The 23,522-nt window shown below is 44.1% G+C and overlaps 2 protein-coding genes across 3 annotated transcripts in view; one reads left to right on the forward strand and one right to left on the reverse strand.

Annotated features, from left to right (window-relative positions):
- The window catches only part of OSGIN2 (oxidative stress induced growth inhibitor family member 2), a 265,522-nt gene that overhangs the window by 16,205 nt on the left and 225,795 nt on the right, over nt 1–23,522 (forward strand). The window lies entirely within an intron of this gene.
- LOC138497699 (uncharacterized) overlaps nt 8,595–23,522 on the reverse strand; it is a 192,391-nt gene continuing 177,463 nt past the window's right edge. The window contains exon 2 of the mRNA XM_069621314.1: nt 8,595–13,148. Coding sequence (XP_069477415.1) covers nt 9,816–12,176 — 2,361 coding nt within the window. The 5' untranslated portion in view covers nt 12,177–13,148 and the 3' untranslated portion in view covers nt 8,595–9,815. The remainder of the gene's footprint in view (nt 13,149–23,522) is intronic.

Below are 23,522 nucleotides of genomic sequence, written 5' to 3' on the forward strand. Positions count from 1 at the left end.
TGAAGGCCAGAGTCTCCGAGGGCTATCCAACAATCTTCATAGCATCGATCGACCTGGTACAAGCCTTCGACCGTGTAAACAGGAGAAAACTATGGTGCAAACTGGAAAAACAAAGGTGCTCTACTTCACTCCTCAACCCTATCAAAGCGCTGTACAGTAACACCTCAATCAGAGTTCGCCTGAACGAAGCTGGCCTACTATCAGAAAGTATACGAACAGCAAGAGGAGTCAAACAAGGATGCCCTCTAGCTCCGGCCCTCTATAAGGCGTACATGGCTGACATAATGGATGCAGAAATCGACAAACGCTCCTTCCCTCCAAAAATAGGAGAGTCGAAAGTGACAAGACTGCTCTATGCGGACGATATCCTTCTGCTGGATCAAACACCGATCGGACTGCAGCGCCAACTAGACAGTCTTGTAAGCTATCTAAAGAAGAATGACTTGGATCTGAATACTGCCAAAACTAAAATCATGATCTTAGAAAAATCATCCAGGCCAACTAAAAGACCACAATGGTTTGCCAACTCAGAGAAGCTGGAGACAGTGAAAACCTTCACATACTTAGGAGTGAAAATATCTCGCAGCCAAATAGAACTATCGATGCAAGAACACCTTATCTCAAAGATGAAAACATTGGCTGCACAAGCAACACTCCTGGAAAGGAAATTTGGAAAATTCACCATCCTCCCAGTACTAAAATTTTTCAAAGCAAAAGTCACTCCAGCACTAACTTATGGGGCTGAAGCAATGCCTCATCTTCCTCCTACACTGTGGAAAAAATTTGAAGGCGCGTTTTGGCGCAAAGTCTTGCGACTACCCAATTCAACCCCAACAGCAGTAATCCGAAGAGAACTATGTCTTCAATCACTGGAATCAGTAGTAATCAGAAACGGACTCCTGTTCCTGGGAAAAATTTTAAGAACTCCACGACCTATTATTCTGGATATCATCTACCAAGAAATGACGAACCAAAAAAACAACATGCTGACAAAATGGTACAAAAACTTATTACAGCACTCAGAGAAAATCGGATGTTCGGAATGGGAGATCACCCCAGAAAAAATCAAGAAAAAATTAAAAATCTATGATTGGATCGAGACCTTGGAAAAAGCAGAGAAACACACATCACAGAGTCACCGCACAATCAACATACAAAGGATAGACGAGACAAGGAATTATCTAAAACAATTTCCAGACAAACCTCTGCGTATAATCTTTCTGAGAGCACGTCTGAATATTCTAAAGACGAAAGAAATCTTATACCTCAGAAAACAGGTTCGAGATAAAAACTGTCGGTACTGTGACACCCTAGAAATCGAAACAGTGCAACACCTACTTCTTTACTGCTCAGGTACAAATAGTCTCAGAACGACCTACCTACGACCACACAAAATGAAACATCTTACCACCAGTGACGAAGATTGGTGGAACATGCTAATGAGTGGAGAATCCACAACATTGACAGTAGCAACAGCTAAATTTTTCGAAGGTCTAAAACTGGAAGAAAAACTAAGTCGAGAGTAAACAAAGAAAAACAAAAAAACATGGACTTTAAAGAAAGAAATATAGAAACAGGGAGAACTTCAATTTCACCAATCAAGGATTCGCAATAGAAATGTCGGAAAAACAACAGCCAACAGAAAGTTTTTGCAAAAATTGTAAAACAATTAAACGCAAAAAAAAAAAAAAAAAAAAAAAAAAAAAAATGTAAGGTAGACTGTACCTTAAGCCTGGGTCCAACGCTGAGTTCTTCTTTCCAGCTTCTGGTGATGCCTTCAGATCTGCTAAGTGAGGGGTTAAAGTCAAATGGGCCGTAGTGATCGGTGCAGGTTAAGCCTACCTTAATGAACCAATCCTGGGTCCCCACCAACAATCTTCTGTTATGCGCGAGGTCAGAACCAGAGTGCTCTGCACCAGAAAAGCTAAGGGGTGGCAACATATATTCCCAAATTCCACCCATCTTCCTGTCTGTTTTAGATCAGTGTCTCTCTGGTTAACAGAGCCTTCTGTGGCCCTTGATCAAAGTGCAAGTCTCTCTTGCAGTTTGTGATGAGAGCAGACTTCCTGCCTCCCTTAAATCACATGCTTCTCCCACTGAAAGGGGTCCGCTCTGCAGGGGTTGCCTACGGTACTATTGGGCCCAGACATGTCATTCGCTGTCCTTCATACAGAGGGGAGGGGTGGGAACTAGCTTCAACTTGACACATTGCATATCAAAGAGGTGTTAGCCCTGCCTTCCTGTTGTCTGTCCTGCGACCAAGCCCCTTCGCAGGCTTTCCTTAATTATTCTTCATTAGTATGCACTGCCACCAGCCGAACTAGACAACAGGGAGGCAGATCCATGGGGATTTTGATATTTTAATTAGGCTGCCCCTGGCCGAAGCAAGGCGTGCCTTCCCCATTTCTTGAGATGCTTTGATGTACCCGAGGCTGTCGCATTCCAGCTGAACATGACAAGGGAGGCGGCTCCTATAGGCTGTGTCCTCCCAGAGTACACGTGGCTATGCATTATGTGCGGTGAGCAGGGAAAATGTGTGTGGAATAGCCTCACACATTCTCGGAGGTTGATCTCCCATCATTAATTTTTTTTATCAAAAAAGCCCAGGCGAGCGCACACTCCCCATGCGGATGGTCGAATTCCTCACAGGCGATTGCCTTATAGATGATGTAGCAAGACTTGAAGCTGATTTGTGCGTGCTGTGGGAGCCAGTGAAGGTCGATCAGTACTGGGGTGATGTGGCCGTATCTGGGTAGACCCTTGATGAGATGTGCAGCCGTTTGTAGGACACTTCTCAGGGATACAATGGAGGAGGAGGGGAGGCCTTCAAGGATGGCATTGTCCCCATCCAGGTGGGATATGACTAGTGCTTGAACAGTGGATCTAAAGCTGTCTGGAGAGAGGAAGTGCTTGACATTCCGCAGGCGGGCGAGCTAATAGCAAGCTGTCAGTTTTATTCGCAATGGTTGTCTTGGATGAGAGGTGTTTGTTGATGTGGAATCCTAGGGACTTTTCGCAGGAGGTGAGCTCGGGTGTGAACCCCTCAAGCTTCATGGTTGATAGCCAGATCTGTGTGTCTGGGTGTTCAGCGTTGTTAGTGAGGAGTAGGAATTCGGTCTTGGAGGGGTTTAGCTTCAAGTATACACTGGACATCCAAGACTGGATCAGCGTGAGGCAGGTGTTGAGCGTGTGGATGTCCTTGATGGAGTCAATCTTGAGGTATAGCTGTGTCGTTGGCTTATTGGTGGGTGTGAATGTTGTGTGTGGCTAGGAGGGCTCACAGCGGCTCCATACATTGATCACTTGGGAGCAGATGACCAAAATGCTGGTGGTTGGGGAGGTAGGACTTGAACCAGCATAGGACAAGGTCGGTGTTCCCCAGGCGCTGATGTGGGATGTCTGTGAACGCCTGGCGGTCTACTGTATTGAAAGCGAGGTTGAGTAGAACCAGGAGGCAGGGGTGGCCATTTTTTTATTTTTTTATTTTATTAAAAATATTTGTTTTTGGTGTACAACACCTTTACAAATAACCTCATTAAAAGACATTTTTTTTGTTACATATATAAAAACTTTAAAAAACATCTGTTTAGCATCCGCCCTCAAAATCATAATTTCATTTCAGAATGAGTCATTTCTATTCTTAAACATAATCACAATAACAATCTTTTTCCATTTCATTTCTAATATGATTTGTCAAGCGGGGCGTAGCTATCATGGCCTATTACTCGCTCCCCACATACAGTGCTTCCATATACAGTTCCTTGCGAAGCACGTGTTAGCATTTGTGAATTCTTTCAGCATAAGAACACGTGTATTTTCGAAATGGGAACAGTATAAGAATAAATGTTTTAAGGATTCTGAGTTTCCTTTGCAGAATCTACAAGATTGATCACCTAACTCTCATTGATCTTTATTCCAATGCTTTGTTCTTACTTTTGTTTGAATTAAATCCATTCGAAATAACATGTAAGTTCTCCTAATCATCTTGTCAGGACACATCAATAAATAGTTCAGTCTGGGATTTTGCCGGTGAATAAATCCTGCATATTCGGCAAAGGATGAATACGATTGAACTTGTGTTATGCATTCGACCCAATCATTCTCGAATAATTTTTTTTCATTTTGTCTGTATTCGCATCTAGCTCATCAGCTCTAAGGTTGATCTTCAGTAGGAGTTTATCTATTCTCTCCTTAAATTTCAATACAGATGCTGGATGTTCTTGAATTGGCATTTTTGCAAATTCAGTATAAATCGAATTATGTGGGGGGGTCCAACATTTTAAAATATAGAGATAGTAGACGCCAATGATAGCGTGCAGCTAACGAAGATAGACCCAATTCATGTCTTAGAATAGCGTTTGGAAGACTCTGCGGCAAACCTAGGGCGTTCTTCCATAGAATTCCTTGTATGGAATTGAGGAGGGGTCCCAGATCTTCTAGATGTAATTCGACCCCATATAATAGGATCGCTTCAATTTTCTTATTGTAGTATTCATACAAAGGAATGAGGGAGAAGGTACAGAATTTAGAATATATCATTTTCATTTGCCCTTTAAGGAGTCGCATTTACCCCATCAATTGTTCCTTGGCTTTTTTTAAGGATGTGTTATTTGAGACCCTAAAACCAAGGTAAAGCATTTCTGGGACTACCTTTATTTGTGTTGTCTCTATATTCCACGTGAAATGGCGTATTTTCTTTTGATTTGAAAAAATCATGATGTTGGATTTTTGGGGATTCACTTTGAGATTATTATTATTGCAGTACAAGAGGAAGCTCTCCAGCTTTGCCTGTGATCCAGAATGGGTTTTGTCAAACAGAAGTATATCGTCTGCATAGGCTAGCCACGATAGTTTGAGGTTTCCTAATCGCACTGCAAACGATTCTTTTTCGCTCCAAATCGGCCATATACAAGTTGAAAAGAATAGCTGCCATGTTCCAACGTTGCTTCACCCCAATCCAACTAGGGATACATTCTGTTAGGGTTCCTTCCAGAGTTATTCTTACCCTAAAATTTGTTCTGTGGTGAAGCATGGATATTAGAGTTATTAAGTGATCTGGAAAGTTAACACTTGACATTTTTTTTCATAAGATTTCTCTAATAACACAATCAAATGCAGCTTTAAGGTCAAGCGAAGCAACAAAGATGGGACTTTTGTCAGATGTTTTACAGGATGCAATCAGATGCGCAAGAATGCCTGCATTTAGAGTTGTCCCCATTGCTTTCTGAAATCCAACTTGGGCAATGCTAAGGCAATCAGTGTTGCGAATCACCATCTCTATTTCTTGCAGCAACAGTATGGAAAATACTTTGGCAGAGACATCCATTAAAGCTATGGGCCTAAAGTTATTAGGGTTATCGATAGGTCCCTTTTTATGGATTGGTATAATGATCGAGGTATACCATGATAATGTAATTATTTTAGTTCTATATATCGATTTTAAAGTTTTGTAATAGAACTTGTGCCCAGAATAACGGATCATTTTTAATCACACCTGGTGGTAGGCCATCAGGTCCTGCACATCTAGACATTTCTAGCTTACTTATAGCATACAGAATATCTTGCATATCCCAAGGGCAGATGTCAGGAATGTTTTCACTTTTTGGAGCACTTACTAAATGTGAGAATTCAGAAGGAATTCTATATTTGAGTAGAAAAAAGGAAGTCCAAGATGCCCCATCGATTGCTGAATCAAATTCCAAGTGTAGTTTTTTGTTGCTAACTTTAAGCTGTTTCCATATATCTCTGATGTTATGTATACATAGCAATGTAACCATGTTTTGATTTTGTTTCAGTAACATAGATGCCCGAATTCGTGATACATTGTTTTTATATTGCATAATTATTTTCTTTTTAGCAATAGTGAAGCAACTCGATTCATGGAGCAGAAGGGACTTTCTTATTTTCCGTAGTTCTCTGTTTTTTTTTAAGTTTCAGCTCCAGAATATTCGGCTCTCCTTGGGCACTTTCGTATTTGTTAGGGTCTGGGGCTGTTTGCATACTGGCTATGGAATTTATATGAAATGATATCATTTTTAGATTCCATTGCATAATAGAATCCATTTCCCATGGTAACTGATTTTTACATATCCATAGATCTCGATTAACCAGGAATGTTATTTTTCTACAAGTACTTAAGTTCCAATTGATAGCCTAGTTCTGTTGCTCTGAATCATGGATAGCGAGGAATCGCATGTGTATTTAGCAATATTGCATTTCATTAGGGAGGTAATCATTAAATGATCTCCTAGCTTGGATCTATCGTGCTAGAGCGAGACATCCAACCAGACAACATTTTGGAGCCTACCAAGTAATCAATCCAAGAGGAATGTGGCCCTCTTTTCCATGTACATGCCTCATGACTACCATCGGGTTCAATTGGATACAAGTCATAGCTTTCAAAGTGTTGGACCCACATTTCACCTTTTTCATAGGTACTTCTAGAGCCCAATTTCAATTTGTATTTAGTATTAAGTTCCAAAACGGATAAGAATGTAGCGTTAAAGTCTCCTCCAATCAGGATTTCTGCTTGGGGAGATTTTTCATAAGCCTCCTGAAGTACTACCTCAAATTTCTCGCATGCTTGTAGAATTGACATACAAGACGGATTTGAGTATAAAGTGATCAGGAATACATTAAAATTGTGAAATGAGTCAATTGTCACATCTACCAAGAGTAACAGATCAGAATGGTAGGTGTGGTTCACCTTAAAGGAAAGTACATTATTGATAAAGATGGCCAATCCCCCTGTCGGTCTGCCACCACCTTCCCCGTTTGCTTGGTGAACCAAGGAAGTAAAACCGTCAAAGTGCAATTCAAACGTGGACATGGTTTCTTGAACCAGAAACATATGAGGCAACATGTCAACGTGAGTATGTCGCAACCATTTTCTAAGGTTGTTGAAACCACAGCAGTTCCACGTGATAATTTTTAGTTCTTTCAATTATGAGAGTGCTTGCGAGGAACTTGTTAGTGATGCTGCTTTTATCAGGGGTTCCAGCCATGATAAGCCATTGAGTACTGTAGTGAGCGAGGCTAAATGTTCCATCATTTGCTTCGAAGTATCTATGTTGGATGTGGCTTGATTTATGTTATTGCCGGAAGTTTCAATAGGGGGTGGTTGAAAGTCCATCGCCTCTTCCACTACAGTGAATGCATATAGTTCTAGGCCCAACAGCATTAAATCAGTTTTATGCTCCCAAAGTAATTTTGCAATGATGGGAGAAAGCAAGATCGAGAGCATACGGTTATTATTTATGTTCGATAACCGGATGCTTTCAATGTCGTCGGAGACTAGATTTCTTAGTGGAGGAATTTTGTAAAGAGATTTCATTAGGAAGGAGCGATTGATTCGTTCCTTCCCGTTGATCATTGGATCACTTTTCCAACCAATGGTGGTTCTCATAGACTCCGGAATGTTATTGAATGCCACGAGGGTTGAATCAATAATGGTCAAGGGTTGAGAGTAGGCAACATTTCCTACACCAGGCACAATATCGTTTAGCAGAGACTTACTTTCATGTACCTGACAGTTCTTTGTTATATTGTGATTTTTTTGTGAGACTACTGATGTAGAGAGGCTGTTTGTATTTTCGCCTTAGATAGGTGTAGATTTTACTTCCAAGTTGCTAACATCCTTGCTCTGGGAAAGATTAGTTACGTTTGGAGAACTTTGGGTTTTTTGCACTGCTTCAGATGTGTTAAGTGTATGTTGTTCACTTGGCTACCGTGAATTTCAGCACATGTTTGTACTAGGGTAGAGGCAGTCATAATTTGTCTAGACAAGATGGTGGATACTGCCTCCACAATCTCACTGTTCATGATACCATGTTTAAGAGGTGATTTTGTACTTTCCACATTGCCTTCTGTTTTTTTTGTGTTGCTTGTTTTTTTAGTTTGTGTTTCTGTGAAGTATGCCTTCATTTTTGTTTGAGTTGCTTGTACTATCTTGAGTTCCTCGTGAGCCGTTGGTTGTTCTTTTTCCTCCACAACACGTTTCTCCTTTGTGGATGTATTTGCAATACTATCTTGCTTTCTTCGTTTAACTGACTTAAGTTCAGAGCATGATCATCTGACTTTGGTGTGGGCAATTGTTTCTGTATTTTGCCTTTCTTAGCAGCCACCAGGAGTTGTTTTACTTCTTGCTGTGTTCCATTTACGTCCGCTCTTTTCTTATGCCTTCTTTTTAATGCTCGTTGATAGTTTTTTTTTGCTCTTCTTGATACGTGATAGATCCCTTCTGCTGATATGCTTGTGTTCTCAGCTTCCTCAGCTATTAACTCCAATTCTGTCTCCTTCGCAATAATTTCTAAAATAGCCGAAGGGCTATCAGGAGATGAATTCTGTATGTCTTGCTCTGATGTTATTGGTCTCTCCATTTGAGGCATTTTTCCAAGATGTAAATGCGGATTATTGTTGTACAGCAGTTGTTCAATCTGCAGCAGCCGCTCGTGTTGTGATTTGGCAACGTCCTGTCGGGGGGAAATTCTGCCGGGGTCGGCCGGCCGTCCGCAGACCTCCAGGCAGGGAGGCCCCAACTCCTCCCGTGTGTATCCCAGATAAGATGAGATAGAGTATGAGACGCACACAAGGAGCAAGGTGACTCTGCTGTTTATTAGACAAAACGGCAGGGATGGGTCAAGGAGCGTACGCGTTCGTCCTGACACACACACAATTGTGGGGCTCGCAGGCCCTTTTTACTGTATTATGACGCGCTACTTGCGTCACTTCAGAAAGTTAACAAAAAACCTATTGCCACTCTTAATTGGATGTTCGAGTGGTAGGATTAGTATAGCACACATATAGAGAAAGATATTAGTGGATAAGGTGTAGTCAGGTGGTATATCTGGGTTGTCCCTACAATAAGATACATGAAAATTGTTACATGAAGGCTCCTGAGGATTGGCTAAATGTGCTGGCGTCAGTGATAAGAGCCCCAAGTTCTGATTGGTGCACCCGTGAGCTCCCCAGCCTGGGACCACCGTCGTTCCCAGCTCTCGGTGTACCTGTAAGTTGCAACAATGTTTCACTATGGGTACATGCAGACAATGTGAGGACTTATTCATAGCTAGACGGGGTACCGTTCCCACCGTTGCAAATGTCCATTGAGCCTTTCAAGTGTATCTGCCAGTGTCTCGTAGCGAGGGATCCAGACGCCTCTGTTCTCCAGGGTTTGGCATCTCGTCAGGTTCGGCTTGATCACGTGGGAAGGGACCGTGAAAGAGGCATAATTCTGCACAATTAATATTGTTTTTCTACTGTGCGTCTGCTTTAATTTGTCGGTGTGACTTTAACGTTGGTGCGCGGAGTGCGAGATTGCAACATCGTGCCTTTGATGGTTTGCTCTTGGAACGTGGGTTTGCAACATTGCGACCTTGGCTGGTTGCTTTGCCAAGCTCATTCTGGAGGATCAGCAACTGACTTTTGTCTTGTTGATGTCCACGGAAGCTCTTGTTTGAGGCCTACTTTGGCCCGGTGCATAAGTTGTTCGTTTGGTGCACAGGTGCTTTAGGTTATAGGAGCATGTAATTCCATAATCGGTATTGTCTTTATTATATTTCTCATCGTTGTACCTGGTTTCAAAGAGAAGCGTGAGCAAGCTAAATAAAAGTTCATGACGCGTCTTGCGTTTCTGCATTCTGAAAGCCTATATGAAAATAATAAAGATGCACGTCCGTGAATATGCCTGTCGCCTACGTCATAGCACTGAGTATATTCTTCGTGTAGGTTGGTGTGGGAATGTCCAGTGTGTATATTTGTACAGATGTGCTTCCCGTTGTCTAGGTCGTCATGGCATCTCTAACGACGTGTAGGTTTTAGTCTAGTTGATCCGTGCCGCAGGTGTCGGCATGGCCAGTGCGGGCTGCTGGGCAGGCAGATGGACACATCCGTATGTTCCTGTACCAGGGTACCTGGTCGTCTGGTAAATGGGCAAACTCTTCTCGTGGCGGGTGTTTGGGTCGTGACCCTCTAGGCCAAGCGCGAGAGGTGAAGGACGGGAGCCTGGTTTTCCATTCTCCCACTTCAGTCCCCCCTCTGGTCGACTTGTCGACCACAAACATATCCTTCTCGTTATCTCCTCTTACTCGCCATATCTTGGTTATTCCTCCGAGATGTCCATAGTGGTTTACATGATCTTCAAATGACCAATACATATATTCACAGGTACCCCCAGGAGTACAATATACCCATCTTCCTATGTAGCTCCTGGGGTTTCTTGGGTTCTCGGTCTTTACTGACGGTGGGTCTAGATGGTGGGTAATTATTTGGGTGCGCAGCTTCTCCCTTTCCTGTATAATTACACCTGTATGCTGGCCGTCATCTGCTGGCATCAAGGGGTGCATTCCCACCATTTCCAGCAATTCGTCAGTATTGCGTGCCTTTCGTGCCTTCCAAAATCTAATTATGATCAGGGTAGCTCCAGCCAATATGGTGCAGCCCACTATTATTTTCAGTCCATCTGACAGCCAAGATGGCATCCATGACCATAATAGTGAAAACCAGCTCTCATCCTTGTTCACACCATTGCTTTCATCCGTCATTTTAGAGTGCATTTGGGCTAATTGTGAAACAGCTTCTGTAAGTGTACCATTGTCAGCATCATTGGCAGGTATGAACGTGCAGCATGATTGTCCTATTTTTGCACAAACTCCTCCTTCCATTGCTGTGAGAAGGTCCAATACATATCTGTTCTGTAGTGCTACCATCCTTACAGCTCGCAGCTCTTCTTTTATTGCGTTGAACCCATTTACTGTAGAATTGATGGTCATCATTAGTTCCCATCTAGTTATTTGGAGCCATTTTGCGTTTGCGTAAGCCTGTAATCCCGGGTGTATTATTGAGGAGAAGAACATTGCAGCTCTGCTGAATAGTCTATGTTCTGGCGGTATTGATGTTAGTGCCGTTTCCGACCTTCCCCATAGGTAATTTCCTGTCAGCGGCTCTCCTTGTCTTTTTCTTCTATTTAGGACAGTGTCATTGCTGTTGGTCCTGTTCCTTTGCTCCTCCTGGAGTGGTGCAGATCTCTTTCTTCTCTTATCCCCCTCATTCATTCTGGGAAATTTCGCCACATCGACGTGCTTCTTAGGTACCACTAGTGATGGTACATTGACGTGTACCATTGTGCACACACCATTCCACAGGGGAGGCAGTGTATGGTATGCCTTTTCTCCACAGGCCCAATAATGATCCATTATTACTGCTGTTCCTGCTCCCCCCTCAGGTAACTCCGTCACACTTGCGCAATTGGTGTTATATCCTACGTCCACCTCTCCTTTATGTTGGTAACATACCTTGGGCGCAGTCAACGGTAGTATCGCTATTGGGTCTTCATCTTCTTCCACCCATGTGAGCATTGGTACATACTTGATCCACGTCGTCCAACATCGGTGATTGTGTGTCTCGATGGTTGAGATAGTTTCTTTTGTTACCATGTTGCTGCCAATCACTCCTATCTCCCAGCTGTTATCCAGATACACCTTTCCCGTTATCGTCAGTAGCGGCCTCTCCCAGCATCCTTGTTTACCCGGAATTTCAGTGGCGTACCAATCACATGGTAGATACTTCAGTGTTACTTTCTGTGTTTCTCCTTTTGCAGGGCCACTTGTTATATATTTGAATGCTTCAGCATGTAAACTGGTCTTGTGATAACTCAGGTAGGTCTTGAGGAAGTTGTTTTCATATGGGTACGAGTCTCGTGTTTTCCATGTCATGTGCACTACAGTTCCTTGAAATCTTCCTTTCGTCTGGAACAGTGCCAAGTATATTATGCACTGTGCTACCTTCTCATTTATTTCTGTAGCAACAAATGTTCGTGACGCACTCATGGCGTATGGTATTAATGAGCAGACATAGCAGCTATCCTCAGTTGTCTGCTTACCAATGCGGGTCATGTGTTGGTACCATATATTGTTTGTGACGTGTGCTGAATCTTGTACATAATTATCAATACCTTTATTGTCTGAGTATGTGCTGCGTTTAACTCTACTTTTCTTTGGTGTAATGTTACTACTACCACCTGACGTAACACCTGTAGCAGCAAGGAACGGGGGTACATTAGGGTTGGGTGCAGCAACAAAATTGATAGCACAGCTATACTGCCATACAGAAGCAGCCACAAATCCGGTGATTATCAAAATCCCTATTATTTTTATTACAATTGCTAATCTCACCGGCATTTTGCTCTTACCTTGCTGCGGTCCTGGCAGCTTATTCTTGCGACGTTAAAGTTGCCCGCCTGAAAATTCTCAGAAATGCTCGTTTTAAATGTTAGTTTTGTTTTGTTTAAGCTCTCCCTATCAAATAGTCATTCAGTGCCCAGGCGAAGAGCTGCTCCCACGCTACTCTAAGTGATTGGTCTCTTAAGACCGGCAAGTATGGGCGGAGGTGGGGCATGTAATATTCTATGGCCAGGAGGAAGGCTGTGTAGTAAACACGTACCCTTCTTCTTTTTAGGTATGTTGGCCTTTTTATTTCGTATACAAATTGGTGTGACAATTCTTCTGGGTAGTTATCGTCTGGGAGTACCATCTACGCCTGGACAGTGGATTTTGTTAGTTATTTTTCTACTTAACAATACAATAATACGCAGTTCCTGTATGTGCGAGAGAGAAAGAGAACATTCACGTGTTTACATGTGTATTTGTGCGACCAAGTTCTTTTAGTTTATGTTACAACTGTCCTGGGGGGGGGGTGGCGTAATTATTTTTATTCCTTGAACGTGTGACCATGGGGTGGGCAGTGCAGTGATCACCCCTTTCTTCGTCAGTTATCGTCTCTGGGGTATCTGGGTAGTGGGAAGGTAAGGGAACAATTGGGTCGTTGTCTGTGGTAGAACTTCCTTCCGCTGTCAGGGATGTTGTTGCTGTTGTTCCAATGGACCTGTCGTTGGCGCTGGGGCGGGTCTGCAGTTTGTATATCTTTACATCATGTAGGTGGTTCCAAGCACGCTTATCCTTTAGTTTTACTGCTCTTGTTGATACGTCTTCTACCAGATGTGGACCGGTGAACCTTTTATCGTTCCATCTTCTATTGAAATTACGAAGTAGCACGTGGTCACCTTTGGCAATTTTGCACAAGTTCTCTTTTTCCAATTCTGTACTTGCGCCTTCTTCTTTATCTCTGGTGGACCCGCCCCGTGTGCGCTCGAGCTGTTGAGACACAAACACAACACTAGTAATCAAAGATGACACATATTGATACATTTCATCACCTAGTATATTCGCTGAACTTTCGTGGTCAGTGAATGCCCTTGACGTTGGCGTTAGAGGAAGGCGCATTTGACGTCCAGTAACCACCTCATGTGGAGTGAGGTGGTGGTCGGACCCTGGCCTGTTCCTCAGCTCAAACAATGCTAGCGGAAGACAATACAACCAACTTTTCTTTGTTGTTTGTTGTATTTTTGCAATTGCCTCCTTCAATAAGCCATTTAGGCGTTCACATACGCCATTAGCCTGTGGGTGATATGCACATGCAAATTTGTGCTTTATGCTCAGCAGGGCTGTGATATGTTGGAACATTTCGTTTGCGAAATGTGGGCCATTATCTGATCTTAATACTTCGCACACTCCCCACCTGGGGAAGACCTCTCTTACTATGAATTTGGCTGCTCTAAATGCATCTGGGTGTGAACAGGGCCCTGCTTCAATCCACCTAGAAAATGGGCATACTACTACAATCATGTATCTATTACCTTGACATAAGTTGATCATATCAACATAGTCAATGTGGAGGTGCCGAAAGGGTCCTTCTGGCCGGGGTATGGTACCTCTTATTACTTTTAGGGTGTGACCGGCCGTAAACTGTTGGCATGTGAGACAATTGCTGATAAAATTTGAAACATGAGAATTTAACTCGGGACAGAACCAATCATCTCTAATTCGTGCTGCAATTATTTCCTTGCCTGTATGGGCTGGGTGATGTAATTGGCTCAGGGCGGTATTTAAAAGTGCCAATGGTATTACAACTTTCCCAGTACCACTCTGGCGCCATAGTGCGTCGGTTGGTGACATTGTACATCCTCTTTTTACCCATATTTCCTTTTCGGCCATTGGTGCTGCTGCTTGTAATTCCATAATCTGTGTGGCTGGGAGATGGGTATACCCTTCTCTTATTAACATCTCCCTAGCCATTCCCCTCCCTCTCCCTCTCTGAGAGTCTGTGGGGTCCCATATCTCACCAAAGTATGCAGCATATTTCGCATGTGCGTCTGCTGCTGCATTCCCTTTTGAGACATGGTCTTCACCATTGGTGTGTGCGGTGCATTTTACTAGGGCTAGCTCTTGGGGGTCGTTTATTACTTCAATTAATTCAGCCAACAAGAGGGCGTGTTGCACTGGAGTGCCGTCAGCTCTTCTAAACCCTCTTCTCCTCCATTTTGTTAATCCTGAGTGGACAGTGGATGTAACATATGCACTGTCGGAATATATTGTTACACGTTTGTTAAAACTTTCTTTCAATGCCAATATTAGTGCAACTAGTTCAGCGGCTTGAGCAGAGTAATGCTGTGGTAACTGTACACATTTCATAGCCACACACACCGGAGCCTCCATCATTTTTACCACTGCTGCCCCAGTTCTCCTTATCCCATCTCCTTGATCAATAGTTGATGATCCATCAATAAACAAAAGCTCACCTCCCTCTAGTGCATTCTCTTCAACTTTTCTAGTACATGAATACATTTCATTTAGTTGGGTGCAGTCGTGGGCGTAATCTCCCTCCTCAATTATTTCTGCTAGAAATCTTGCAGGGTTAACAGTGCTACATCTAACAATCGCTAGTTCAGCCCTAGACAAAATGATCTCATAACCTGAAGCCCTTTGTGTCGTTAGTGTGGACTTGGGTTTATTCAATATTGCAAATAATGCATGTTCCACAAACAGTGTAGTTGGACACCCCATGGTTATTGCTGATGCCTTTTCTACTGCAAAAGCAGCTGCAGCGAGGCCTTGTTCGCAAGGGAAGTGGCCTAACATCACGGGATCTAAGTGACCGCTATAAAACGCTACTGGTTTATAGCCCATGCTTGTTTTTTGGGCCAATACTGCTTTCATTACTGCTGAGTCGCAATGTGAAAATATAAAAAATCGTCGCTCATAGTCTGGGGTTGCCAGTACTGGAGCTGTTGATATCGCGTCCTTTAATTCGTCAAATGCCTCCCTCATTTCCATAGTCCACCCCAACCTTTTCTCCCCTTTATTTGCTTCCTTCAACCCCTCAAGCAGGGGTCCTATGTATGAGCTGTAATCAAACACCCATGCTCTACAGTAATTACATAGCCCCAAAAATTGCTGCAGTTCTCTCACCGTCTGTGGTATGGGAGTGCTTGATATGGCCTGTGCTCTTTGTGGTGCAATATTTCTTCCATGTTGGGATATCAGTTGGCCAATGTACAGTACCTGTTCCTGACAGTATTGTATTTTTTCCATGTCTACTTTATACCCTTTTTCAGCCAATATAGTCAACATTTTTAGAGAATCCTCTCTGCATTTATTTTCATTTGTACTGCAAATTATTATGTCATCCACATATTGTAACACTGTGCTTTCCACCTCAACGTTACCCAAATCCATCTGTATAACTCTATTGAAAATTGAGGGTGATTCACAATACCCTTGTGGTAACCTGGTATGTTTCCATTTAGTATTTCGGTAAGTGAAACTTGTTAGATCTTGTGAGTCGGGGTGTAATGGTATTGAGAAAAAAGCATTCTTAAGATCTATTACTGTAAATCGTGATGCCTCTGCTGGGATGCCACACAATATTGTGGCCGGGTTTGCTGTTACTGGATATTCTGCTTCCACTATGTTGTTCAAGGGCCTTAGGTCCTGTATGAAGCGCCAAGACCCCCCTTTAGCCTTGCGCACTGGGTACACAGCCGTGTTACATGGTGATTCTGAGGGGACCAATATGCCATTGTTTATAAGGGCCGTTATAGTTTCATATATGCCCTCATCTGCCTCTTTTGACAATGGGTACTGTTTTACTCTTGGTAGTATTGCACCTTTTTTCAATTTTATCCGTACACCCCCTATGCTTTTAATGCATCCTACGTCATAAGGGCTAATGGTCCATAATGATTTGGGCACTTTTGCCATATCCTCCTTAAAGAAGGGGACTGGGGTGCATGCAGGTGCCTCAAGTGCCATAGCAATTTTCTGCGCTATATGTTTGTGAGCCACTCGTAACCATATTTCTACACTCATCATGAACACCATTTCCCCCTCCTCTTTTTCTTCTGAAAACAGTTCCTCATCTGACACCTGGGTCAACCTACATCCTTCTGCTAGTGCAATCACTGCCCTCCATGCTCTTCCTTCTTTGTCTTGGGCGTGCACAGCAATATACTCAGCTGTTGTAATAATGCTTTCAATGTCTATTGCAAACACTTTTCCTTCCTGTTCATTAACAGGTGTTTCTGGTCGGAACAGGTAAGCTGCTGGCCTCCTCCATATTTTACCTTCTATCCCTGGCATCCATGCAATTGCCATGTCTGTCCCATACTGGAATATCGCGCCATCTATTGGTTCCGCCCTAATCGCTGTCTGCCCACAGTATGCTTGCATAATCTGTCGCGCAGCTAGCATGTTAATCCCAGGAGTAGAGCAAATTATACCATCCTCTGTAAAGGAGATTGTCATATTTAACCTATTCATTATGTCCCTCCCCAGTATATTTACTGGTGAGGCACTATAATACAATAGTGGAACTGACAGATCGTAATCTCCGATAGATAAGGGAACGTTATCAGTAAAAGGAACCAATCCTTTAGCCCCAGAAAATCCTTGGGTGTTCATGGCTTCGCCTGACATCTTAAATTTACCTTCCCTTATGCAAGACCGGGTTGCCCCGGTGTCAACAAGGAAAGATAATTTTTTGTCACCTATCGTTACCTCTATGCGTGGCTCCTCCGCACTATTAGGTGTTATTGACAGGATGGGACACACCAAGGCCGTCTGTGGGCTGTCCTATTGGGGGTACAATGATTGGCCATTTCCTGTGTAAGGGTTGTGTCCCAATACTGTCACCCTACCCAATTGTGTTTGTTCATTTTGGGGTTGTTGTGTTGTCACTATTTGTTGTTGTGGCAATGTCTGTTGCTGTGTTAATTGCTGTTGCTGCAGTGGCTGTTGTTGTGTTAATTGTTGTTGCTGCATGCCCTGCTGTTCTTGTGATGGCCTAGGTTGTGCCTGCTCATTCCATGCTGGTGTCCCTGGCCTGACCCTACACGTGCGTGACATGTGTCCTAGTATTCCACAACTCCAACACACGGGTGGTTCTCTGTTTTGCCATGGAAAGCTCCCTGTGTTGTCCTGGTATACCTGTTGCCCTGTGGGGTATGAACTTCCAACTCCCCCCACCTGCTGTTGGGTATTATATCCGTATCCTCTCCCTCTCATAAATCCACCTCTCCCTCTGTTATACCCATAATACCCAGCTCCTTGCATCTGGTACCCTCCTCCCACGTTTTGTGCTTGTAATTGTAGTGGCGGCATTTGCTGTATTATACTTTGTCGAGGTGCTATTAGAGCTGGGTCTTGTGCAGCCACTATTTGCGTGGGGCTTTGGGCCACTGTTGTGGGTGCAGTTATTAGTGCCCCTTCCATTGTATATTTAGTTAATTTTTTCTGTACTAGTTTGGCCTCTTCTGTTTTCCTGTCCTCTTCCTTTTGTTTCATTTTTCCTTGCCATATCCTGCAGTGATGTACTATTGTCAGCTGTATTTCAGGCCATGGTTTTACTTCCATTCCCACTACTTTCTTTAGTTGTTTCTGTACTCCTTCTGGGAGCCCCTGTACTAGTATATGATAAAATATGGCTGGTGTTTTATCCCATTGTTCTCTCGTTTCCATGCGCCACTTTTCTTGAATATCCTGTATATAATCAACGGGATCTTCATTCTCACGCATCTTACGGGAAGTGATTGCTCCTATATCTGATGTGTCTGGGTACTGTACTCTCAGTGCCTGCCATAGCGCATGTCTGCAGTTTGCAAATGGCGCCCCATCATGCGATGTGTTTGTTATTGTTATCCCATGGAATCCCGCTCTCTTCCAAATGTCGTCTGCTCTATCTCCTAATATTGATATTAACAGGCCTTTCACATCTCCTACTGCTAGTTTCTGCCCTGCGGTGTGTTTTTCCATTTCATATATCCACTTACCCGCACCTCCACTTAGTGATGGGAGCCTACATTTTATATTTTCCTTATCCGTATGCTTCCATGGTACATACTGTGGTCTAACCCCTCCTCTCTCTAACAGTGGCATTAAGTTGTGTCCTATATCACCCTTTATGTTCCACAATATTGGATCTTCACACCCCTCCTCCTCCCCTATTTCCCTTACCACATCAAATTCTTCCTTGCTACCCCTCCTCCTACCTACCTCTCCTTCCCTTCCCCTTTTTTCGTCATCCTCTGTGCTTAATATGGGTATGCTTATCTGCCTGTCTTGCCTGCGGCTAGGGAGGTCTCTAAGCCGGCACGCATAAGGAGTCACTTCGTCCATGAATGGCGCAAGCTTTATTTTGCGCAGCGTGCGTGTGGTCGTTGAACATGTAGGGTGCGATGGGGGAGGGCGTGATGGAGATGGCGATGGTGTGGTTTCATGGGTTTGTTTTTCCACTAGTTTTTGCACCCTCTCCTCACCTTGTTCCAGCTCCTCCCTTCTCTTACGGATCCATGGCGAGTCTATATTGGTTCTAGTGAGGTACAGCTTATCTAAGCTTTCCCTTTCACTCTTTCTTCCTATCCTTTCTACTCCTTCTTCCTCCTCACTGCAAAAATCATTCATAGATGTTATCCCCCACTCTGTTCTTTTCCCCTTTACTGTTACTGTTTCTAAGTCTATTCGCTCCATTTCTCCTCTTCCTTTGTTATCAACTGTTCCCCCGGGTGTTGATGTTGTAGCTACTTCTCTACTTCTATATACATCCCCCCATTTTTCACTCTCCTTATTTCTCCCTCCTCTTTCCCCATCACTCCTCTCCTCCATTTCCCTACTATTTTCCTCCCTTTTCCTTTTTAATTCCTCCATCATTTCGTTGCTCATCTGTTCCAATATTCTTTCATCTTCTTTCTTTCTTTCCCATTTCACCCTTTCTCTTTCTATTGCTTTCTCTTCTTCATATTTCTTAGCTGCTTCTGATACTACCCTCCTCCTCCATAATTCCAATTCCCTTTCCTTTTCCTCTTCTTCCTTCTTTTTTTCTCTCAATACTACTCTTGACACCCTTTCTGCTGCTGTTCTTACCCTTCCATCTTCTATCCTTTGCTCCTCATTTTGTTCCCTTAATTTGTCCAATTCGTTTTTACCCTCTTTCCTTTTCCTCACTCTCTCCTTTTCCCCCCTCTCAAGCTGTGTTAGTAATTCATTCTGCTCATCCCTTAGTTTTGCCAATTTTTCCTCCAAAATCTCTTCTCTTTGTGTTAGTAGCTCCTCCCCCTTCATCTCACTCTCCCTTCTACTATCCTCGCCTGTTCTCTTTACAACCTCCCTTTCTTCTCCCGTTAGTGAACCCCGTAATTTTAATAATATCTGTGCAGCTACCCACTCATCATGTCCTATCTCTACAATCTGTTCTTCTCCAATCCTCCCCTCCCCCACTATCTTCCTGTGAGCCACATATGGTGGAGGGCTGTAAGCCGGGTTCGAGTATCCTTCAGCCGCCCTTAACTGTCCTTCCATTTCTCCTAGTTCTCTTAAAGGGTACAACCCTCCTCTCTCAGTTTTCACTCCCGGTGTTATGGGTATCTCGTTGCTCGGTTCCTTTTTTATGTCTTTTAAGGTGTCAATCTTTTCTCTTCCCTCTCCTTCGTTTTCCTCGTTCTTTTTCCCTTCACACCCCTTTCCCCCATCCGTTCCCTCCTTTATAATCTCCTTTACTTCCGGTGTTTCTCCCACAGAGAACATTCCATTTGGTCCTGGTCGGGATCCCTGGAACATCCTCCATAAGTTAAACACCTCCATATGGCTCGCCAACTTCTTCCCCTTGTATGTATTATGCAGATGGTTTAGCAATGAATGTTGGGCATAAGGATCGAAACTACCATTAGGCGGCCATGGTGTTAACATTTTGTTATCCGTCCCCTGGGTCCACTCTATGCTGTACTTAATTAATTTCTCCCTATGGGGAGGCAGTGTTGTGCATATATGTTGTAGTGGGGTAGTGAGGGTGTTCCCCCACCCTCCTGGCCCTTTCCCAGATGACATACTTGTGCCCTACTTGTTATTCCTCCCTTCGTTATCAGTTTACAATTTACGACCTTATATTGTTTACCTTGCCCCGTAAGTGTGGGGACTTACGACAATCCTTTAAAAAGTATGCAATAATAGTTAAAAAAAAAATAATAATAAAAAAAAACACAAGAAATAATAAAACACAAATATATATATATGTATAATTTTGTATTGTATATTCCTTCCCCTACGGCCCCCTGCGGCCGAAGCGCACGCAGCCCCCTGTGGCTGCGTACCCCTTACGACGATCTTATACAGTCGTCCTTATTCCTCGTTCTCCTCCCCCTTTTACATTTGCCGTGGCTGGCGTTCTCCGTGCTCAGCCACGCCCCTCTCCCCTTCTCCTCTTCCAATCCACTCGTTTATTGTTTATCTTCTTATCCACTCCCTCATCATTTTTCTCTTCCCCACCGCCTTCAAAACTCAATCTTCCTTGTGCTCGTGATATCCTAAAAAATCCCTACTGGTGACGTCACCGATGTCTCTACGCTACTAGTACAATCTCATCATTAGTTTCAAAATACACTTGCAATTTATCCCCACTAACCCTACAGCTGTCTTCCTGTCTCTCCTGGAACAAGGTAATCTCATCAATAATATAATTGGACTGCACACGCTGCGTCGCCTCGCGTGTGATACGCCCCTCAACAGGAGGGCTTAACCAGCCAACTATCTTCCGTATTTGGCAACTATGCAACTAGCTACCCCCTACAGGGAAACGTCATCTACCTATCGAGTTTCTTGCTCGAACAATAGGAAACCTCATCTACCTATCGAGTTTCTTGCTCGACCAATAGGAAACCTCATCTACCTATCGAGTTTCTTGCTCGAACAATAGGGAACCTCATCTACTCATTGATCAATAAATGCCAAATCGTAGGAAACCACACACGCCCACCCCTACACGTTAGTCGCGATTTAGGCCAATCAGTGTCTACGAGCGACCACACGTGATGTTTTCGTGCTCCGCCCCCCTCTTTCACGTCACTGCTCTCGCACTCTTTTCACTCTCTTTCATTCCATTGCCAACACTATATTGTCAACCCTTCGCCGCGCACCTGTGCAACACCTCCCTCCTCCCTTATTTAATTCCTCCCCCCTCCCTCACAATTTCGCATTGCTCGTTGTGTGTGCCATGCTCACCAAGTTCTCTCGATGCAGGGCCGCTCGACTGCGTGCACCCCTCCAAGCGGCTCGCCACCTCCCCTCGTCTGGACCACGTCTGGACACTCGCCAACCGCGGGCGGGATACTTCTCAACCGGCTCCCGAGGGCCAATATCCGGATTGCGCTGTCCGGTCTTCTCGCAGCTCCGCGATGGTCCTGTAGTCCTCAGAAGGGGGCAACGGCAGAGGGGGCCGCGCCGCCGGGCCTCCTCGCAACGGGAGTGCCTGGAAAAAGTAAAAATAAAAGTCGATCTTAAACAGATCTCAGCAGTGCCTCCAACTTGTCGGGGGGAAATTCTGCCGGGGTCGGCCGGGCCGTCCGCAGACCTCCAGGCAGGGAGGCCCCAACTCCTCCCGTGTGTATCCCAGATAAGATGAGATAGAGTATGAGACGCACACAAGGAGCAAGGTGACTCTGCTGTTTATTAGACAAAACGGCAGGGATGGGTCAAGGAGCGTACGCGTTCGTCCTGACACACACACAATTGTGGGGCTCGCAGGCCCTTTTTACTGTATTATGACGCGCTACTTGCGTCACTTCAGAAAGTTAACAAAAAACCTATTGCCACTCTTAATTGGATGTTCGAGTGGTAGGATTAGTATAGCACACATATAGAGAAAGATATTAGTGGATAAGGTGTAGTCAGGTGGTATATCTGGGTTGTCCCTACAATAAGATACATGAAAATTGTTACATGAAGGCTCCTGAGGATTGGCTAAATGTGCTGGCGTCAGTGATAAGAGCCCCAAGTTCTGATTGGTGCACCCGTGAGCTCCCCAGCCTGGGACCACCGTCGTTCCCAGCTCTCGGTGTACCTGTAAGTTGCAACAATGTTTCACTATGGGTACATGCAGACAATGTGAGGACTTATTCATAGCTAGACGGGGTACCGTTCCCACCGTTGCAAATGTCCATTGAGCCTTTCAAGTGTATCTGCCAGTGTCTCGTAGCGAGGGATCCAGACGCCTCTGTTCTCCAGGGTTTGGCATCTCGTCAGGTTCGGCTTGATCACGTGGGAAGGGACCGTGAAAGAGGCATAATTCTGCACAATTAATATTGTTTTTCTACTGTGCGTCTGCTTTAATTTGTCGGTGTGACTTTAACGTTGGTGCGCGGAGTGCGAGATTGCAACATCGTGCCTTTGATGGTTTGCTCTTGGAACGTGGGTTTGCAACATTGCGACCTTGGCTGGTTGCTTTGCCAAGCTCATTCTGGAGGATCAGCAACTGACTTTTGTCTTGTTGATGTCCACGGAAGCTCTTGTTTGAGGCCTACTTTGGCCCGGTGCATAAGTTGTTCGTTTGGTGCACAGGTGCTTTAGGTTATAGGAGCATGTAATTCCATAATCGGTATTGTCTTTATTATATTTCTCATCGTTGTACCTGGTTTCAAAGAGAAGCGTGAGCAAGCTAAATAAAAGTTCATGACGCGTCTTGCGTTTCTGCATTCTGAAAGCCTATATGAAAATAATAAAGATGCACGTCCGTGAATATGCCTGTCGCCTACGTCATAGCACTGAGTATATTCTTCGTGTAGGTTGGTGTGGGAATGTCCAGTGTGTATATTTGTACAGATGTGCTTCCCGTTGTCTAGGTCGTCATGGCATCTCTAACGACGTGTAGGTTTTAGTCTAGTTGATCCGTGCCGCAGGTGTCGGCATGGCCAGTGCGGGCTGCTGGGCAGGCAGATGGACACATCCGTATGTTCCTGTACCAGGGTACCTGGTCGTCTGGTAAATGGGCAAACTCTTCTCGTGGCGGGTGTTTGGGTCGTGACCCTCTAGGCCAAGCGCGAGAGGTGAAGGACGGGAGCCTGGTTTTCCATTCTCCCACTTCAGTCCATTAGGTCTATCGGGTCTTCGTTTATATCCATGGAAATGGTATTAGCCTGCATTCTTGCCATGTGTGCAAAGGTTTTCGGGGATCCCAGGTGTAGCAAGAGATCATTACACGTCTGTGTTCCCGTGCAGTGATGCACAGATGTATTAGAAGGAAGGCCATCTTGTTTAACTAATGCGGCCGTTCTTTTAGGACAGTCTAAATGAAATTTGCTGCAGGCTTCTTGCGCAAGGATAAATCCTTCCATTTTACATAATTGTTCAGAATTTAACGAAATGTTA

The sequence above is a fragment of the Ambystoma mexicanum genome, chromosome 5q (assembly GCF_040938575.1).
Source record: "Ambystoma mexicanum isolate Mex_15411 chromosome 5q, UKY_AmexF1_1, whole genome shotgun sequence".
Lineage (NCBI taxonomy): Eukaryota > Metazoa > Chordata > Amphibia > Caudata > Ambystomatidae > Ambystoma > Ambystoma mexicanum.